We start from the raw sequence: 20119 nt of genomic DNA, 5'->3' as shown, positions 1-20119 counted from the left end.
TGGTGACGTCATGATACAGAGCAAAATTAGTTGACGTCGTTTAGCAGTAAAGCTAGGTATGACGACGTTGCTCACACTGAACAACAGTGCTGCGCCCGTTTCTCCTGGCTGCACTCCCATGTAGTCACTGCCTGTAGTGTATCGTGACGTCATGAGTGACGCATCCGTCTCCTGGTATACCCGGACTGGCTCGTAGAAACTGGCTTGTAGTAAAAAGGTATTTCAGTGTTGTAGTGAACGGTGCTCTGTCACTTTCTAGTATTCTGTCTCAGCTTTAGAGCGCTTGCACCTTCACTTAACGTAACAAAAAGGGCAAGTATAAAATGTCGCCTCAGTGCTTCTTTAACGCGACATGCTACATCACTTGCATGATGAGGAGCAAATGCGGGAAGATGATGGTCTTGTTCTCGTTGAGATTAAAAGGAAACGTGCAGTTGGGCAGGTCGTCTCATGCATACGAAAGGTAACTGGTGGTCTATCACAGAAACTGAGTGGCTGCCAAGGGAAGAAAAAAACGCATTCATTCGATGGTGACACGTGAGGAAGCGGGGTGATTAAATGAGACAATTTGTAGACATTGGATGGTTCGGATGACGCAGACCAGATTTAGGCGGAGGCTTTATGGAAACTGGAGGCCTTCTAGTGGCAGTGAACAATGAACGAGGCGGATGATGGTGGCGATGATAATGATGATATATTTTTTTAGATGCTTTTGGTGCCAGTTAGCGGTAAGACACATGCTGCCTTTTGCTTATGCGTCCTTCAGGCGTCGACGACGTTTCCGCAGGCCTTTGTGACACTCGGCAACAGAAATAGCTGATTCGTAAAAGCATGAGTGCAGCTTCCCCAAAGGGTCTGAAAATATTGTTTTCAACTGTAAATATAGTCCTGCCTAATCGCCGCCTTCTTGCCAAGAAGAAATCGCTGGTACAATACCTTCTTAGAGCACAGATCGAACAAAGTCTTGGAAGTTTAAGTGTCAGCTACCTCAACCAGGTTTAGAAGTTATGCAGCACCGACAGCGTCGAAGGCGGGATGGAATCCGACGCCTTCGGCGCCCCTGGTCCGAAGTGAACGTGAAGACCTACGGTGCAGCTGGCGTCTCCGACGAAGGCTCGATCGGAACGTACGGAGGCCCTAAAAGCGCCTGAAGTCTTTAAGATGTGAAAACAGATGAACTGTTTTCACACATGGCGGCGTACCACCGCACTTACATACTGCACCTGACACTGTTATTCAATAGGCACAACCCGCCAAACGTGCATAGAAAAGGCTCATTTTAGGGGTTCTGAAAGATTGCTCGAAAGGCAGGTGACAGCTCTTTCCCTTTACCCACTTCCGCGCACAGGCCTATAGCCTCGTTTAAGTTATTTATTCTCTCTATTTTCCTCAAATATAGACAATAACTTGCGTATGGTCTGAAGCCTTACCTTGAGAATGAGCACGACGCGGTTCATCCGGGACGTGATTTGGAACATGTTAGGTTCGTTCATATCCTGCAAATAACGAGACAGATGAAGTTGCGACTCAAAGAGTCTTGCCTAGAAGCAGTTACCGTGAAATGCAGCACTAAGCATATAAGAACACATAGCGCACATTTATCGATTTAAAACTTGTATTACGCTAAATAGTATTACGCTTTGCGAAGATCTTCGTTATGGTTAGAGGCACTGATGCCGCATATTGAAGCGGATTCGCATATTTAGAGCTATAATAATAATAATAATAATAATAATAATAATAATAATAATAATAATAATAATAATAATAATAATAATAATAATAATAATAATAATAATAATAATAATAATAATAATAATAATAACTTGGATCAACAGTGTAAATTTTGCATACCTGCCGTGATCTTTACAATTCGTAAAATCCTGCAGAAAACAGGCGGGTGCAGATCTTTCTTGCCTCCCTTCGCACTCGTCTTTTAAGAGATACGTACGCAGTTCGGTAACGAAGGTTCGGCAACTTGAGACGCCGCACAACGAGCAGCAGCAAACTTAGAACAGCAAATACTGACAAGCAACAAACTGTTTCTAAATTACAGTGATTTTTTCATCAGTTGTTAGTTTCACCTGCTTCAAGCATTTGTTTGTATGAATTTGCTCGGTGCAACTATCTATCTTGCACTAGTTCACCCTGAGAAGACTTGAAATGAAAGATAGGTAGTGAGACCGACGTGCGAACATTTTTGCAAACAAAATTACTTTTTTCATAAAACTTGACTACAAGTTCGTCATATCTTAAAACGGGCCGAAACTCGTAAACTTTGTGAAAAAATTCGGTAGAGTTGGCAGGCATGATTATGTTCCCGTTTTCGCACAAAAGCGGCGTTCTCTTTGATAAACAGGAAGCTGAAAATGCACATTGCTTTCATCGTTTGTATAAAATGTTTTATAAAAGTCGGTATGCCAGCTGTCATGGTGTGCGTGTCTTGTTTCTTTTTTTCTTGTTCGAAAGTCCTACATTCAAATACCCATGCTAAATTTTACGTTTTCAGAAATAATTATAATTATATTTTCATTAATTAAATGTGTTGGCTGCATGACTAGCATTTACGTTGAATTTTAGATATATTCCTGGTTGCCACTGACGCGCAAAGAAAAAAATTTCAATTTCGAGAGCGATGCCTTCAATCGGTGGTGATATACGAATCACAAACAATGGCGAGTTTTAGCAGCGCCGCACAAGTTAGTCGATTTAATGTCTGCGATACTTTTTACATAATTACCATTGCAAATCTGCAGTATGACGCTGGATGTGCTGCAGCGATGCATGTCACATTATAAGTTGCCTGCATCCATGTGCAATGTTGGAAACGAAGACAATGACAATGCGCTTAAAATGTTAGCCTGCAATGATGGATTTACTTTACTATGTAATAAGATCGTATGAGGGGAGATCTTAAATACATGTTACGGTGTAAATATCGGACACGGTCCTGATATTAAGTTTGTTTTTTCTTTTTCGTTAGCCCCGACGGGGTTCGTGATTTTGAAGAAGCTCATCGCTTAACAACAGATGAACAGTACGCAAAACTTAAGTAGTGCAAGCGCCGACGTCATAGACAAACGAGTGGACGCGGTTACCCTGTTTACAAATAAAATTAAAAAATCTTAACTCACTTTACAGCCTAGAAGCGGCTTTACGGAGTCCAGCTCGAAGATGATTTGTTTGAACCATAGTTCATAAGCTGTGGCAGAAAAGAAAAAGACAAAAAGAATTCAACTGACGTAGAAGTCGAAAACCCCGGAGCATACATTTCGGAAATTGCACCATGAAGATTTTTAGTGTATTTGTACCTTGACTGCTCCACGATCAGAAGCTACGCTATTAGGTTAGGCTTTTGGAACACCAAGCAATTCGGCCGAATGAATGAACGCTTCGTCGGTCAGGATAAATGAAATAGCACAATACGAGTGGCGACACCCCCTTGGAATCGCTTCCATATTTTTGTGACGTCATAAATTTTGACAGCACCTGCTAAAGTCTATAGTCAGTTGGCTACTTAACAAAGATTGGTTACATTGCACTCTAAGGAAACCAGATTCACAACTTACTGAGAGCCGAAAACTTATTATGGAAAAGAACGGCTCAAATTGCGGGAATATTCTTTAGAATTTTTTTACGTCACTCTGAGAAGTCCGCGCTGCTAATTGGTCGCGAAATTTGAAAGAAAAGAAAACATCGGCCTTATTAATTGATTTCTTGCACCAGTAATGAAATCCATGACGTCACGCGGAGCTGTTGCGGGAACTCCAAGGCGGCGTCGCCACCCGTCTCTTCCGACTTATCCCCTCTAGCGGTAATAGTGGGTTCTGTTTGGTAGTGTGGAAGTTTGATTTACCAGTATAGCTGAAATTATTTTTCTCTTTAGTGTCTGTTAACCCTTTAAACTGGTAAAAGAAAAACTCGTAAGAAAGGCGGAATCTTCTTTTGCGTGCAAATCAGTGATGATCGTATAAAGCGAAACCATGTGAATAATCGGTATCAAAAAGGTGAATTTTATTAGTAATCTTTTTTACACTAGCAAAAGTGGGATTCACTGCACACAAGTTAGTGTATGTTCTCAACATCACGTGCAAGCGATTTTGATGACCACATGAAGAAAGACCATGCAAAAGAAATTCTGTCAGAAAGGTGAAGCACAGTAATAAAAAAATAAACGTTACACTGCAGCGAAGGTGGCCTTCACTGCAAGCAAGTCTATGCTTCCAATGTCACTCTTTAAGAGCTCTTTGTGCCTACTGACGTGATTTCCAGCAAGCACAAAATGAATCACGCAATCTGGAAGAAACGCGGAGCAACACAGGAGCTCAAATCGTCTTAAGACCTAAAAAAAAAAAAAAGAAATGCGCTCGATGAGCAGGTCTCGTCGTTTGTCTTTTTGGCAAGTTTTTGCTTGTTAAGCTGAGCTCGTCTTCTGTGCTTAAAGCGTTAACTTCCTGTATTTACACAGTCACATTTTCGGAGGGTTCGGAAGTGCTAAATTATCATCGCGTAATCAACAGCTGCAGAACGAGGAAATCAACGTTTCCAGAAGATGACTTGTCCTCGTCGAAACGTCTGGCTCCGGCCACGGCCTCCGAGACGGCAGCGCGCGCGGCAAGTGCGCGCCGCTCAATCTCGGAGGCTATACTCCAGCTTAAAACATCCTTGTTCGACCGCTGTTGATCACTTCGAGTGTCAATCTTCCTGTGAATCTCTGTATTGTTCGGATCGTGGCAGCGTAGAAACGCAGACAAGGATTTCGCATTGAAAAAGAACAGACACTAGAGCACCATTGATGGCTTTAGCGCACGAGTGCACGCTTATAACATTTAGCAATCCGCGCATGTAAGAAAGCTTTCCTTCCTCACAGCTTACGGCAACTTTTTCATCTCGTAATGCAGAACGTTAGATACATGGTTTCTATATACCCTATGCTGATTCTGTCGCCAACTCACCTTGATGCGTGATGATGAAAAGGTGCTCGTCGTGGACTCTCTCTTCGCAGTGCTTTTCCGTGACCATTTTCTGACAGTCGAGGAGCTTGTCTAGCTACCGTGAAGGAAATAGCCAGTGTCAGTTTGAATTGCAACATCGAAAGGCGAGCTAACTCGAGCGGCCAGCCAGAACCCGCGCGCTTCCGACGCGTTTTTAGAGCGTCGTCGCCCGCAGCGTTGTGCCAGTCGTTCATTTTAGGGCAACTCAACAAGGCTGCCGATTGAAACGGCGCTGTCACCACAACCGAAATGCGGTGCCGCATATTATCTGCTTCTTTTCTAATGCTACACGGAACGCATTTCGCTCGAAGAAGCATGTATGCTTGTATATGCGTGCCGTGCGCGCCAATCAGCTGATTGCAGCTGCATGGCACGCGCAGTCACGCCAAGGTGTGCGAGTACCTGCTGCTTAATTAAGGCCGCGTGGCACATGACCCATCGCTTCACGCTATAGAGGCACTCAGTGCTACAGCTACAATTCTACGCGAATTCGGCGGAATGCTACTGCACAATCCGGGGAATCTGTTTTGCCCTACCGTAGTCCACTGAAGTGCGTGGCAAGCGCGAGAAAATAACCTGCTGAGAAAAGATGGCAACACTGAAATTGAGAAGGCACACAAGGACGCAAGCATCACGTACCTGCAGGTAGTCTCCGTACAGCAGCTTCTCTTGGTGCGGCACCCCATCCTTGGAGTTGTCGTTGCTGGAATTAACAGAAAACGGAAGTCAGGGTTTGATCGCACCAGAGTCTCAGCATCATCCTACGGCGGCGTCATAAAACAATAATGTTTGAAGAATAAACAATTAAACATGAAACTAAATATTTGGGAGCAATGGGTTTTCAGTGTAACATGAAGAATGGAGCGTTTTGAATAGCGCCAATATAAGGTTAACTTTGTTGTAAGAGCACCATCCGTGAAACTTAAGGGCCCCACCTTATACATTTAAGAATATGCCTGTGCTGGATAACGTTGATGTGAACGCAACATGTGAATCTCTTTTGTACAGCATTACATTCACGCGTTTTCGCATATTCTTCGTTGGTATAACTTCTGCACATATAAACATTGTCAAGTAGTGCACTACGAAGAGAGGTCCCAAACACAGAGATAAAAAGAGAGTTTATTCAGAGGGAGACTTGCCTGGGCTAGTGCGTTCTACTAGGGTACTACTCCACTTAAGCTGGCGCATACGGCAAGACATTGGACGCACAAAAATACAGAAGTGGTCAGGCCATTTCGATTACCCTCAGTGTTTGACACACAAAAGCTTAGACTTCTATATATTAAGTGGACTTAAATTCAAACCACCGCGAAAATATCTAGGAACAGAAACAAACTAAGATGCATATACACAAATACACATTGCTAAACATTAATAAAATGGTTGAATATTTAGATAAATAAAAAAATTCACCGACGATTACGATACTCCCTAATGCGAAATTTGAGAGCAGCTCTGTAGTGTTTCCATTTTTCCCGCTATATTGGCTGGTGTGGACAATCTGTCTCCTGCGGCTGCAAACGGAACGAAGAGTGGCACGATTGCCTCGTTAATAGGGAGAGGCAGGGCACAGGTTACGAGCGATTTACCGCCGCCGCCGGAGACAGACCCGAGCTCAGGCAGCCCTTCCACATACATGGCATCGGTCGACGCGCTCGCCGCATGCCACGGGTGGACAGACGATGGCGCGCAACTCTGGTGTCTCATCGTAGCGGTCGTCGCCGTCTTGCGCGGCACTATGCTTTCCTCCTGACCCTTTCGCCATACTCTCCTCCTCCGCTTTCCTCCTCGCGTTCTCTTTGTTATCGCCGTGTTTCATCGCCCGCTGCGCATCGCGTTCACTCTTTCATCCTTCGCTGCACTCGCTCACTCGGTTACGCCGAGGGAGGCCGCGGGACTTCGAGGCACGCCGACGTTCAGCGCAGGAACGGGCGTCTAATAGCTCCCCTCTAAAAAATTCACCGACGATTACGATACTCCCTAATGCGAGATTTGAGCGCACCTCTATACCTCTCTTCATGTTGCGATATATTGGCTGGCGCGGACAACCTATCTCGTGTGGCACGTTGCAAACGCAGCGAAGCGTGGCGCGACTGCCTCGCTAATCGGGAGATCGCGAGAGTCAGCGCGTAGGTGACGCATGGGCGCGACTCACAGCAGCCACCAGAGGCAGACCTCCGCTCATGCAGCGCTTTGTTTTCATACAGATGACGCAGGCTATTCTAGCGCCGTCTCGTATAGCCATCGTCGCCGCAGAACCCGTCTTGCGTGGCACTACGCTTTTCTTCTCACGCTTTATACATACCCTCCCCTTATACGCTTTCCCCCTCATGGTTCCCCTGCACCCTCCTTCTCTGCTTTCCTCCTCGCGCTCTCTTCGCTGTCGCTGTCTACCATCCCCTGCTGCACTCCGCGCTCGCTCTTTCATCCTTCGCTGTTCGTTCGCTCGGTCACGAGGGACGCCAACGCTCGCCGCAGGAACGGGCGCCAAAGAGCTGCGCTATAAGATCTCAAAAGTGCCAGTCACTGGAGTGTATCACCTTCTTTTAAATGCAGCCTACGTGAGCAAAAATTGCCCATCAGCTGGAGCAGTTGTGCGCTTCACAAGCACCGATTGCGCGGAGTTAGTCCCTGTTATTTGGAGCAGACCCTGGGCCGAGTGAAAAGACAATGTAAAGAATTCCTAATGATGCGTAGCCTTCGCATTCTGGAGATCATGACTCGCCGCGCTGGCTCTGTGGCTGTAGCGTTCTACTACCTAAGCAGGAGGCGAGTGGCTCGATTCTCGACCACGGGCCCCGCATTTTGATTGGTGAACAATAAAGAATCCCAGTTTGTCATAATTATTCTGGATAATTCAATACGACTTTTCTCATACCCCTTTAGCCACCCGCCTATAAATACGTCCATCCATTCACCCATAAATCTATCTATCTATCTATCTATCTATCTATCTATCTATCTATCTATCTATCTATCTATCTATCTATCTATCTATCTATCTATCTATCTATCTATCTATCTATCTATCTATCTATCTATCTATCTATCTATCTATCTATCTATCTATCTATCTATCTATCTATCTATCTATCATTCCGGCCATCGTTAACCGAGGTTAACCAAAGTAGGAAAATAACGCAATGAAAAAAAGAAGGATGAACTGTGTACATACTAGTACCGATATTTCGCTCTCTGTAATGGAGAAAATTTTTTTTGTGTGACCTATAGCAGACTATGCGGAAAGTACTATATCTCTATTTCTCCCATTATTTTTCTTTATATCGTAATCTGTACTAGATTATGCTGAGTAATTTGGGACCTTCACCAGCAGCATACCTCATCGATAGATTAAAAAAACTGGAACATCAAAAATTAATATTTGTATGTAATAAGTATGATTAATCTGCGATAATTTCTGAAACAAAACGAACAGTGAGATAGGAGCTGCTAACAATAGGAAGGCAACAACTACAGCTGATATTTATTCATTGTATCCATAACAACCAGAGAGCAATTAGTCGCCCTCCACAAGTACTTCTTAGAGTCGATGTACACCCGGCTTCGTCGAGATAATTCACAAAAATATTGGAACACCTGTATAAAATACAACATTTGGCAATTTGTTCTTCTGAAGAATAATAAGGGAATGAAACCGGATGCCGGACGATGCAGTTACGTTAAATGACAATGATTTGTGTGTGATAATGTGGACGTCGGTAAGGTTGTTTCTGTCGATGCGTATTGACTCTTCGCGTACCTCTATGGCATTTCCCCATAGAGGAACGAGATGGCACTTTCTGCGGCGCTCTGCACGTTGCCTCAGCGAAAGCGCACGAATGCGAAACCATTATCGTTTTTCCCTGCTACTGTGCAATCAGCAGTCGGAGAGAGAGAAAACTTTAGTATGTCCTTGATGGGGTTCAGGGGTGGCGGGGGTCGGGAGACTAACCCCCAATACCCTCCCTTCCTCAGACGGCGCCAGTCCTTGCTTTCTGGCGGCGTCTTCGGCCATCCGGACGGCCCAGAGCTGTTCCTCTGGGTGCAAGCTGAGCAGCAATGTCTCCCACTGCACGGCCGTAGTTATGATGCGTGTGTTAGTGCGGGAGGTGTTGGTGGGTGAGGCTTTGGGGCATTGTCAGATAATATGATCGAAGTCAGCGCGGGCCTCGCACGCTTTGCAGATTGGGGAGTATGCATCGGGGTAAATGCGGTTGTAAAGCACGGGGTTCGGAAAAGTTCGTGTCTGAAGGAGTCGCCAAATGGTGGTTTTATTTATTATAAAATAACCATTCAGTGTTTCATTCAGTAGATTTACTCAGTGTTTTGTGTGCTGGGGGGTAGCGTAACCGCTCTCTGCGGTAGTGTAGGAGAATTTCTTCGAACGTGACCATTTGGTCCCGCGCGTGACCGCGATGCAGAACTGAGGGCTGGTCGGGATCGGAAGACGCAGGGGAAGGATGATGCGCCCGGTTTGCGAGAGCTCGGGCGGCATCGTGGGCGGCTTCGTTTCCAGCCAGACCCGAGTGACCAGGGGCCCAGATGATCTGCACGCGACGTTGCCTTGAGGGAGGAGTGCCAGAGAGAATCTTCTGCGCTTGGGGTGCTATCAGTCCTCTTGTGTAGTTACGAATGGCCGTTTTTGAATCGCTGATGATGCAGTGTGCATTAGTAGCCACGTAGGCCAAAGCGATGGCCATTTCTTCTCCTACTTCAGGCTGCGTGGTGAATATTGATGCGGCCGCGGCGAAGCGGTACTGCGAACCCGCGACTGCGACGACCGCCATGGCGTTTTGGTTGGGGTATTCTGCTGCGTCCACGTAGGTTACGTCAGCGGCTTGGTCGTAGCGCTCTTGTAGTTGTTTAGTTCTTTCTGCACGTCGCTCTGGATTGTGTTCAGGGTGCATATTGCGAGGTATGGGCGGGATAACTATCTGAGCACGAATGTTTGGAGGGATGGGTACTTTTGGTCCGAATTTGGTGGTGTAGGTTATGCCTAGGGTGCCTAGAATATGCCTGCCCGCGGTGGAATTGGCGAGTCGTTCATATTGGCTAATACGCTGCGCTTCAATGAGCTCGTCTATGGTGTTATGAATGCCGAGGGCGTCCAGTTTCTCGTTAGAGGTGGTGATGGGAAGATGTAGGGCTTGTTTATAGGCTCTCTTGATCATGGTATTGAGTTTGAGCTTGTCAGTTGCATTGAGGTTAAGGTACGGGGCGACATAGGTGATCCTGCTCAGGGCGTAGGCGGTTACCAGGCGTATAAGGTTGTTTTCTTTCATGCCGTGATGTCGATTTCCGATGCGTGCAATGAGGCGTGTGGTTTGGTGTACATGATTATCTAATTGCTTGAGTATCTCTATGTTTCTGCCGTTTTGTTGGATGCGTAAGCCAAGGATACGAATGCTAGGTACAGTAGGTATGCGTTGCTGGTGCACGTGGAGTTCTATCTCGGGCGGGTGAGGGTGTGGACGTCTACCTCCCCAATTCTGCTTGTACAGAAGGAGCTCCGATTTCTGTGGGGAGCACGCCAGGCCGCGCGGTTCTACGTATGCAACGACCTCGTTGATAGCTTGCTGCAGCGTGTCTTGGATGTCCCCGTCGCTGCCCCCGGTGACCCACAGGGTGATATCGTCTGCGTAGAGGCTATGCTTGAGGTTGGGGATGCTAGCTAATGCAGGCGGTAGTCCGAGCAAGGCGACGTTAAACAGAAAAGGGGATAGAACCGATCCTTGCGGCGTGCCTTTGCTGCCGAAGTGAATAATTGGCGACTGCAACCCTCCGATGGTAATGGTGGCCAGTTGGTTCAGTATGGCCTCATGCGTGACGTTATCGAAGACCTTAGTTAGGTCTAGCCCCAAGATGGCTCTGGTGTCCAGCCTGGAGCTTTTATCGCCATCGATAATTTGGTGTTTGAGCTGAATCATGATATCTTGAGCAGAAAGTTCCGGGCGGAAGCCAACCATGGTATTGGGGAAGAGGTCGTTGTCGTTCATATGTCTGTGTAAGCGTGTGAGGATGACGTGTTCGAGGACCTTTCCGACACATGAAGTGAGGGAGATAGGGCGCAGGTTTTCGCGTAGGAGGCGCTTCGCGGGTTTGGGAATCATAATAATTTTGGCTTCTTTCCATTGTGAGGGGAGGTTTCCAGTTTCCCAGTATGCGTTAAAATAAGCTGTGAGGGCTAGTATAGAATCCTCATCTAGGTTGCGAAGAATTTTAATAGTAATGCCATCAGGTTCCGGGGCCGAGTTAGGGCGGAGTGCGAGGATGGCTTCACGTACTTCTGCTGCTTGTATGGGCGCGTCCAGGTGGTCGTTAGCGGTGCCTGTGTATGCTGGAGCGGGTGTAGTAGGTTGAGGTCCTACGTATCGATCTATCAGCTCTTGAAGAACTCGTGCGTCCGTGCCCGGATGGGTGTGAATAATTTTTTGCAAGTTGTGCTGTTGTGTGTTCTTGCTGTTGGCCGGATCGAGGAGGCGACGGAGGATATTCCACGCTTTGGGCAGGTTTGGTTGCCGCTCCATGCTGTCGCATGTGCTGTGCCAATTTTGACGAGCAAGTTGTTGTGCATAGTCTGAAGGGTGAGAGTACTAATACGTTTCCTGAGCGTTCGGTTGAGCTTGTTGTGTTTGTATCTGCGTTGCAGACTGGCGAGGGCTTCCCACATATGCAGTAACTTGCTATCTGCCTTCTGCAGATTGGCTTCCTCAGGCACCAATTTAGTGGCTTCGCTCGCGTCTTGCAGCAAGGATGCGACCCACTCTTCGAAAGGGGGTTGGGTACCGGAGAAAGAGGTGAGGGCTCTGGCCTGCCGTCCCAGTTGGTTATGCGGAGTTGACGGCCCTTAGGCTTTCGCGGGCCCGCTCGCACTGTTGTTTGGATTAAATAGTGGTCGCTGCCAAAGTTGTCTTGTGTGTTGATCCAGTCTGCTTGTGGAATTCTTGTTGCGAATGTTAAGTCCGGAGTAGTGTCTCTGCTAACGCTGTTTCCCATACGAGTGGGACAAGTTGGATCCGTGACAAGAGTAAGACCTAGATTCTGTCCGTCAAGCCATAGTTCCGACTGCCATTTCCGACTGCCATTTCCGACTGCCATCAGCAGTCGGAAATGCAACGGGGAGTACGCTAACACACTTTGCGCCCTTCATGCTGCGGAAGCTCGAGTGGTAGAGGGAGGACGCGAGCACTAATTGGCTGCAATAATAGTGACTGGTATAGCGAGGAATGCAATGAACCTGTGTCACCAAGTCCACGGGGCACTGCTACATAAAGGCTGCCTGTGTTGGCGGCCGCCCTTCGCGATCCACTAGCGTTCTATCACTAACCTCTAAAGAAAGGATTTCAAATCGGGAACGTTGGCAATAGTGAGTGCTGCTCGTTACATACTGACAAATGTAGTAGCGCCACTTCCAGGCATAGTAAGTTTCTCCCGCGTTATCTACACACATCGATCCCAACTCAACGCCATCTTGGCCCACTCTAAAGCCCACGTACCACAAGTAAGTGAATCAATGCGCCGAAGCACGGGTGACGGCAACTACACCGACAGAAAAAAGAAGCTGAATGTTGCGACACGGTTCACAGAGCTCACAGAGTTCACAAAGTTCACGAGTGACTAGCAATAATACGTCTTTGCTACGAGCTATTATAAAGTACAGAACATTTACGTTCCAAGCGCTCTTGTGCCAAGCAAGAACAAATCTATCGCAACTGAGCGCAGCCGCGGGTAAATAGGCAGAAAACAAACAACACATCATGACCACACCGAGGAACTTCACCGAGTCGGAAGCATGACAAACCGTTGCTTCAAAGTCTTTGCCAAATGATGAATGAAGGCCAAAACGCACTGACCTTGATTTAATGAATAAGTGGATAGCCTGGAATGTACTCGTTGCCCCGCTTTTAGCGCAAACCCCGTTCGCGCCGTTTGAACAAGGCGCAACGAGCTCCGAAAGCGCTTATATGTCCTTTGAAGCTGTGGCGAAAGCGTCCACCCAATCCACGACGTCGACCGAAGTCGAGGTTTGCCGGGCTGCACCAGGCTTCGCGCACGTCAATTGCCAACACGGAGCCAGCGAAGGGAGCCGAAACAAGCAACGGGCGCGTCACCACGTGATCGAACATGGCGGGGGACACGCGATCACCGTGAAAATGGTCTGCACAGTTTATTGTGCCAAGCGCAAGTTTTGTACAACTTTTGTACATTCTTTTAAAAGTGTTATTTGTGCTGTTCGGGTATATTGTTTAATATGTATCTACGTGCATGCGCAAGCAATTCTGTCACGTTTAATTCTATCACAGGAAAAGCCTTATAAATATGAATGTGATACCAGTGTACGGGAAAATGTCGCTCAAACTTGCCTGCATCAGCTGGTTAACGTTGTCGGAATCCACTACACGTGCATCGCCTGCGGCAGCATGGCGACGTAGTCAACACTTTGGCTTAATCCGCCGCAGACAACCACCAGACTCCCTGATAAAATCATGCGTGTCGTGGTTATAGATCGAGCGACGACCATGAATTGCTTATCTGTAATGTTACCGGAAACCTGCCTAGTTCAATAATCGAGAACCGAAAAAAGAACTAAAGAAAAAAAAACAAAAAAACCGCGCGTTAGATTAAAAAATTGGGAGAGGATTCAACGTGTAGTTGAAGCCGATGTAAGAGCGTCTTCCTGGGCGAGTTGGGGCGTGGTCAGTCATCATCATCACCAGCATTGTCGGAGTCGCGGTCATCACCATCATAGCCATCATCATTAATATCACCGTCGTCGTCACAAATATCATCACAATTATCCTCATTTTAATTGTTTTCATCAGCCGCGACTCAGAAGAACAAATTCTATGGTTCATCATCATCATCGTCATGTCTGTCCCATTTTTAGACTGCACAATCTCCGGGATCTGCCCACGAAAGAGGCTAGAAACGGAAGTTATAAACAGACACCTTAACTTTTCAACAACAATAACAAAAAGACAAAAAAAGAAGGAGAGGAGCACCATTCGATACACTGCTTTGAAATAGTTCAACTAACTTTTTTCTTGTTGTTTTTTTCTCTCTTCTCCTTTTATTCCCTTTACCCCTTTCCCCAGCACAGGGTAGCCAGACGGTATTTACAATGGCTAACCTCCCTGTCTTTCCTTCCCTTTTGTCTCTCTTTCTCAATTAACTTTTTAATAAGTCACAGCTACTTGTCGAATTGGAGGAGCCGGCAAGACAGCGCGCTGTCTTTGTGTACAGCCTAATCATGGCCGCTTCATGTCTTGAATAGGGAGCTCTTCGTGTGCAGCGCAAGACAAGGAAGAGTTAGCAGTTTCAGCCGCATTGACCGCCAGTGCTGCCCGCTTGCCGTCCGTGGTCCAAAACGATTCAGCCCCTAGTTTACTACATGCAAACCAATAAGTGCAGTATGACCCTCGCCCCTCGTCCCATCACGGTGCATGAGAAGCCTGTATTTTCTTTTCCGAAAACATCCTCGTTGTACATCATTAAAGTTGCTTAAGTTGCTCGCATCACGACAAATATTTTTGTTAGCTACGACTTCTCTAATCTTATTTATCCTGTCTTTTTCTTTCTCAATGCGGAAAGCATTCTTGGCATTGTCAGGTGAGTTTTATTTCCTTGCGTCTAACCGTTTGCGCGAAGCCCCTGCAGAACTTACGGGAACTACGCGCCGACACGTAGGGCTGCGTTTACATGAACTCAACGCAACCGGGTCGAGTCGGAAATCGGGCTGGCGAACCCGAGGTTACCGTATCAACACGAACTCGCTTCTGACGTGTCTGGACTGCACGCAGCGTCGAGCCGAGACTTCAACGCGTTCGAACGGGGTTGTTGCGAAGTCGGGGGCCCGTGCGGCCACGAAGGTTCCGTGGATGGCGCCGTGCCAGGTGCGGGGTGGAAGAAAGGTCCCGAGCGACGTCTAAGAGACGAGAAAGAAGCTTATATTCAGTTGTGCATGATTGAATTTTACAAACACGGCTACAGCTCTCGGAGCTCAGTACATGCTAAAATCTTTGCATGTCCGAACCTTGCTCTTCTCAAAGCAGTCCAGATCCGCTTTTTAGGCCGTTTATTTTCCACTTTCACTCATCGAGGAAATTCACTGGCGTATCACAAACGCCGAACCGGTCAAATTATATCCCGGCCTCAACGTCTCCCGTTTTTGGCGCACTCCCACCCTTTTGCCGGCCCCCTGGTCTCTAACGTTGCACAATATGAGGCTAACACGTGGCAAACTGTGATCCCACCGTTGACGCCGTTCCCCGGCAGTCCCCGACAGTGGCATTTTAACCAATCAGTGGCCTCTTCGTGACGGTCATCTGTCGGGATCGAGAGAGATCGCGGCAGTCGGAGGGCGGCGCTGTCGTCGTGAGCTGTCATTGCTTACGTGTCACCGTCGGCGCCAGGCACGGAGGAAGGAAACTCAGGAGGGGCCCTGACGTCACTCTTTGCGAAGCTAAAGTGAAGCCGGAAGTAGGCGTTGCTCGTGGCGTTGCTCCGCCTATCGGGCCAGCTCTCCTCTCTTGTTTACATTTCTCGCGAAACCACGCCGCGCTGTTCGCAACCGTGCTGCTCGGACGCGCGAGCTCCGCAGCAATACTAAACAATCGTTAGCACGTTAGCATGATTCCGCCAAAGAGGGCAAAATTCCCCGCTGATATTCCTTCGTGCGTTGCCATTGCCGTGGCGCGGTACATTGCGTACAGCGTTGCATGCGCGTTCATTTCACGAATTTCAGTTCCTCCTGTCCCACCTGGCGACAGCAACATCCGGGAGAGCACGGTCCAGATAACGCAGCGCAACAAAACACGGAGACCAACGCAAACCTGCCCGCACGGCGCCTTTGCCATGGTACGAAACCTACGGAGCAACATGTGTGAGCGCACAGAACCAAAACAAAGCCGCCATTGTGGCCCGAAAGGCGTGGCTGCTACGGCAAAGAAATAAAAAAGCAGGAAAAAATGAGGAGAACCTACTACGTCATTTCCTCAACACTTTTCTCCAAGCGCGCGGACGGGGTAGGGCCTCTCCCCAGTTTCCTTCCTCAATGGCGCCAGGTCTATAGCGCCGAAGACATGGAACATGACTGCTTGTTCGTCTGTCTCAGGTGACAATGATTAAGTCACCTTGAGCAAATGACGAAGCGTGAATGGCACCCCAGACAGCTGCACATCTGCCGGTGAAGCCTGCTTTGTTCCGAGCTATCGCCAGGCACAACAGGGGCTTCCGGTTCTCGCAGCCGTCCTTTAACAGCTCTATTTCATGGCTCTTATTTGTATAATAATATTGCGCGGCACAGCGCTTGTTTTTGCCTTGTTTCGAAATCATTTCTGCTGCCTGCGTATAAAACGCTGACGTCTCAGTGGTCACGCGTTAGTCTCGGTGCTGACTGGCCCGACCGCGTTTACACGCGCTCGGCGAGCGGGTCGGGATGGGTCAACCCGCGCCGTACAGTCGGGCTCACTCTGCCCTGTCCGACGCTCGTTCAGCCCGACCGGCTAGCATTTACATAAACTCGACGGGCCGATTCGAGTCAGAAAAGCCGACTCGACCCGTTTCTGCCGGGTTCAAGTAAACGCGAAGTCCTGAAAGAAGAAATAAGAAAAATGACCCGTAATCAGGAATCGTTTCTGTGGCGCGGCTGAAAACCTCATTTTAGCATACATAATGAATGATCTACGGCGGGGCGAAAAAAAAAAAAACAACTTATGTAGATCTAATGCACATGTTGGAATCTATGCGAAGCGAAGCTTAGGTAAAGGGTCTAATTCAATGCTTTACAGCCAAACGCGATCTGTATAATTGGATGATGACAGGTGCATGCACAGAATGGGCATGTTCCACTATGTAAGATTCCTACATAAAACATTATGATACAACGTAGGCTTACCATGTCTAAAGCATACCCGTTTGTTAGTATAATGTTTATTATATTTCACAAATTATTTTATTTTCTTTACTTTCATTCATTTAGCCATTAGGTATGTGCCACTGGTGTGTGCCTCCTTCTTGGCCAGTTGTGCGGGATGGGTATGTCCCACTGTGACATAAGACTTACAAAATCCCTAAATGCTGCTTCATACGTGTCGTACTTTTCGGTTCATGCACCTGTCATCACCAAATTGTAGAAGATTTAATCTGCCACTTTAGTTCAGATTCGCTTAGCATAGATTCGAAAATGTGCGTTGGACCTACAAAAGCTCATTTTTAAATGTTTTTGATTCCTCCATTTTTCATCGCTCTACCACACGATTTGGGAAAGCTAGACGAGTCCTTGAGTGTGTTGCTGCCGTGATGCGTTGCACATCCTTTGCACGCACAACGTGCAATTGTGAGCTCGGCAGCCACATTGATTCACACCTCTCCATTATGTGCCTTCTTGCTTTCCTAACAGCCTACATATAAAATCAGTCACGCGATGCCACTTATTTATGTCGTCGACATTGGTAGCACGTGTACAGCCTGCGGCAACTTTTGCGACGTAGGCGCTGGTTACATTGCTCAATCCGTTGCAAACAACAAGAGCCATTGCCAGATTCAGGCGTGTCGAGATCGGTGAGTGATCTCCATCGAGTGCTGCAGCGTAACGACACTACCGACGAGGACAGACGATAACATTTCCTTCACCAAAACAGACAGACAGACAGACAGACAGACAGACAGACAGACAGACAGACAGACAGACAGACAGACAGACAGACAGACAGACAGACAGACAGACAGACAGACAGACAGACAGACAGACAGACAGACAGACGCACGGACAGACAGACAGACAGACAGACGCACGGACAGACAGACAGACAGACAGACGCACGGACAGACAGACAGACAGACAGACAGACAGACAGACAGACAGACAGACAGACAGACAGACGGACGGACGGACGGACGGACGGACGGACGGACGGACGGACGGACGGACGGACGGACGGACGGACGGACGGACAGACAGACAGACAGACAGACAGACAGACAGATACCTTGTAGGCAGAATGCGGAACTTTGTAAATGAAGTTCAGCCTTTGACCATACGTTGTCTCGATTTGTCGCGATGTTGTTTCTCGCTATAAACCACTTATTTGCGTTGTCGCCGTTCGCTGCACCTATATGTCGCCGGTAGCACCTGTGGTGCTGGCGTATTTGCATGTAATTACAGGTGGTTATAGGACGTATAGCGATTGCCGTTTCTGCCACGTATTGCCTTCGAAACCGTAATTATCCGTGCTACCACCAAAAGTCGAGAAAATAGCAGAATACATAATCTCCAGTAAAGTGCAAGCTAGTCTGCTCCAGCGGGTCCTGAAGCGAGAGAAACACACCATCAGACGAAACAGAAAAATTAGAGGTACCGAAGGGGCATATTTATGTTCGCAACAACCACTGTGAAATTGTTTGTTTTTTGCCATTGTCATTGCCAAACAACCATTGTCAAACGACAAAGAGGTGTCATATATGTACAGTACATTTTGTGTATAATTTACCTGCCCGAGAATGTGTGAAAAACATCATAAGACAAGTGGAAAAGCCCGCGCCGCAATCGTGAGCAAGAAAATTAACTGTTTTTAATGAAATGTAGATTTAATAAAAAATGGAAATGAGAGTGAAAGGAAATACAATGCAAGTTCACAACGCGCCGCCTTCCTCTTAGCGAGCAAGCAAAAGACTTAGGACAAAGACGCGGCGCAAAACAAACAAGGATTGTAAATTAAGTGAATCAGCAACAAGTTTCAATAGACATTGTTACATATACCTTCAACTAATAAGATAACCTTACTTGGCTTCATTTTCCTCTTGAACAAAACTATGCTCCGCCTCCTTGTTGACTGCTCGTAAATATCAAACTCATAATCAAATAATGCATAATGCTTCGCTCGTCCGTTGTTATATCGTCTTTATTTTTGCCTTCGCACAACAAGCGAATGGAATACGCTGCGTGGAACTGTCATTTATGTTGCTGATTCTTTCTTTTAGGTAGCGCTTAGACAGCACCTATAGCAATAAAGAACACATATAATGTCTCCCAAGATGCTTCTCCTTCACTTTGCCGTTCTTACTGTCAGCAGTGTTAAAGCATCAATGTGTTTAATTTTTCGAGCCGTATTTTTCATATTTCGATTGTCCTTATGCCGCTTGTATTTGTTTTTACATAGCCGAATCGCGTACTCCCTGCTCTGGGATCCTACAGTTGTGGGATTGATTGCACTGTTCGACGTATGCTAGATGGCAAGTGCATGCACTGCTGCGCGTTCCGGCCAAGAGCGAGCGAGGCTGTGTCGCTCGCTTATCGCTTTCGTGGCCGCGCGATGTGTCTCGCGGTCGAAACTGTTGACACTCGGGCGAGACGTGGGGCGCCGTCGGTGAGCGCAGTTCTGATCTCAATTGTACTAGCGGAATTGCTTTACTCGAATACGACCCTCAGGCGACGTCGCGCCTCCTCGACGGTGAGCCGCGTTGTCGCCCGTCGTATAGATACGACGTGGCGGCCTGTTATGGCTTTCCCCTTCGGCACGCCTGCGGGGTCCACTTTTAAGAGTCCACAGTTTGTTATCTCTTGAGCTGACACGGTGGTAGGAAACGGCTGTCGGGGACGGCAGAACTGAAGGGCGGCCCGCTCGACGGTCCGGCGCGCGTCAGCTTTCGGTGATATATATATATATATATATATAAGCCAATAAAATTGTCCTAGGGCCGGATTCAAACAAAGGGCTGCACGCACAAGAGTCTCATACTCTCAAAGCATTCGGGCCATCCATGGTTTGCCTCAGCGGGCAGCATAGAACGCCCCTAAGAATTTTCTGCGCGACGTTTCGCAGCAGCCAGGCCGCTGTTTCATATTCTGCCCGGCAGGACTTGCCCCGCGCCATCAATATGTGCCGCACCCGTGTTCATTGAACGTCGTTCGAGGAGCAGTGGTTGCCCATTTGACTCGCCCATGGCTCGTACCCACTATGGGGCATTCACCATGAAATGGGTGATTATTCCAAGTTATAACCACAGATAAGCTTCCAGGACTGCTGTAGAGTAAGTGCTGCTGAAAAGTGAAATTATGCATTAAAATGAGAGCAATAATAGTAAGAAGAATCAATAATCATTAATTGAAAAATACAAAGGAG

At 47.4% G+C, this 20119-nt stretch overlaps 1 protein-coding gene across 2 annotated transcripts in view; it reads right to left on the bottom strand.

Moving 5' to 3' along the window:
• The window catches only part of v (Tryptophan 2,3-dioxygenase vermilion), a 113752-nt gene that overhangs the window by 64587 nt on the left and 29046 nt on the right, over positions 1 to 20119 (bottom strand). For both annotated transcript variants that reach the window (XM_075688157.1, XM_075688156.1), the window contains exons 2-5: positions 5634 to 5697; positions 4956 to 5049; positions 3135 to 3202; positions 1431 to 1496 (exon numbers count right to left, since the gene is read on the bottom strand). In XM_075688157.1, the coding sequence (XP_075544272.1) occupies positions 1431 to 1496; positions 3135 to 3202; positions 4956 to 5049; positions 5634 to 5697 (292 nt within the window). The remainder of the gene's footprint in view (positions 1 to 1430; positions 1497 to 3134; positions 3203 to 4955; positions 5050 to 5633; positions 5698 to 20119) is intronic.

The sequence above is a fragment of the Dermacentor variabilis genome, chromosome 4, assembly GCF_050947875.1.
Source record: "Dermacentor variabilis isolate Ectoservices chromosome 4, ASM5094787v1, whole genome shotgun sequence".
Classification (NCBI taxonomy): Eukaryota; Metazoa; Arthropoda; class Arachnida; order Ixodida; family Ixodidae; genus Dermacentor; species Dermacentor variabilis.
This window is presented reverse-complemented; position numbering and strand designations above follow the sequence as displayed.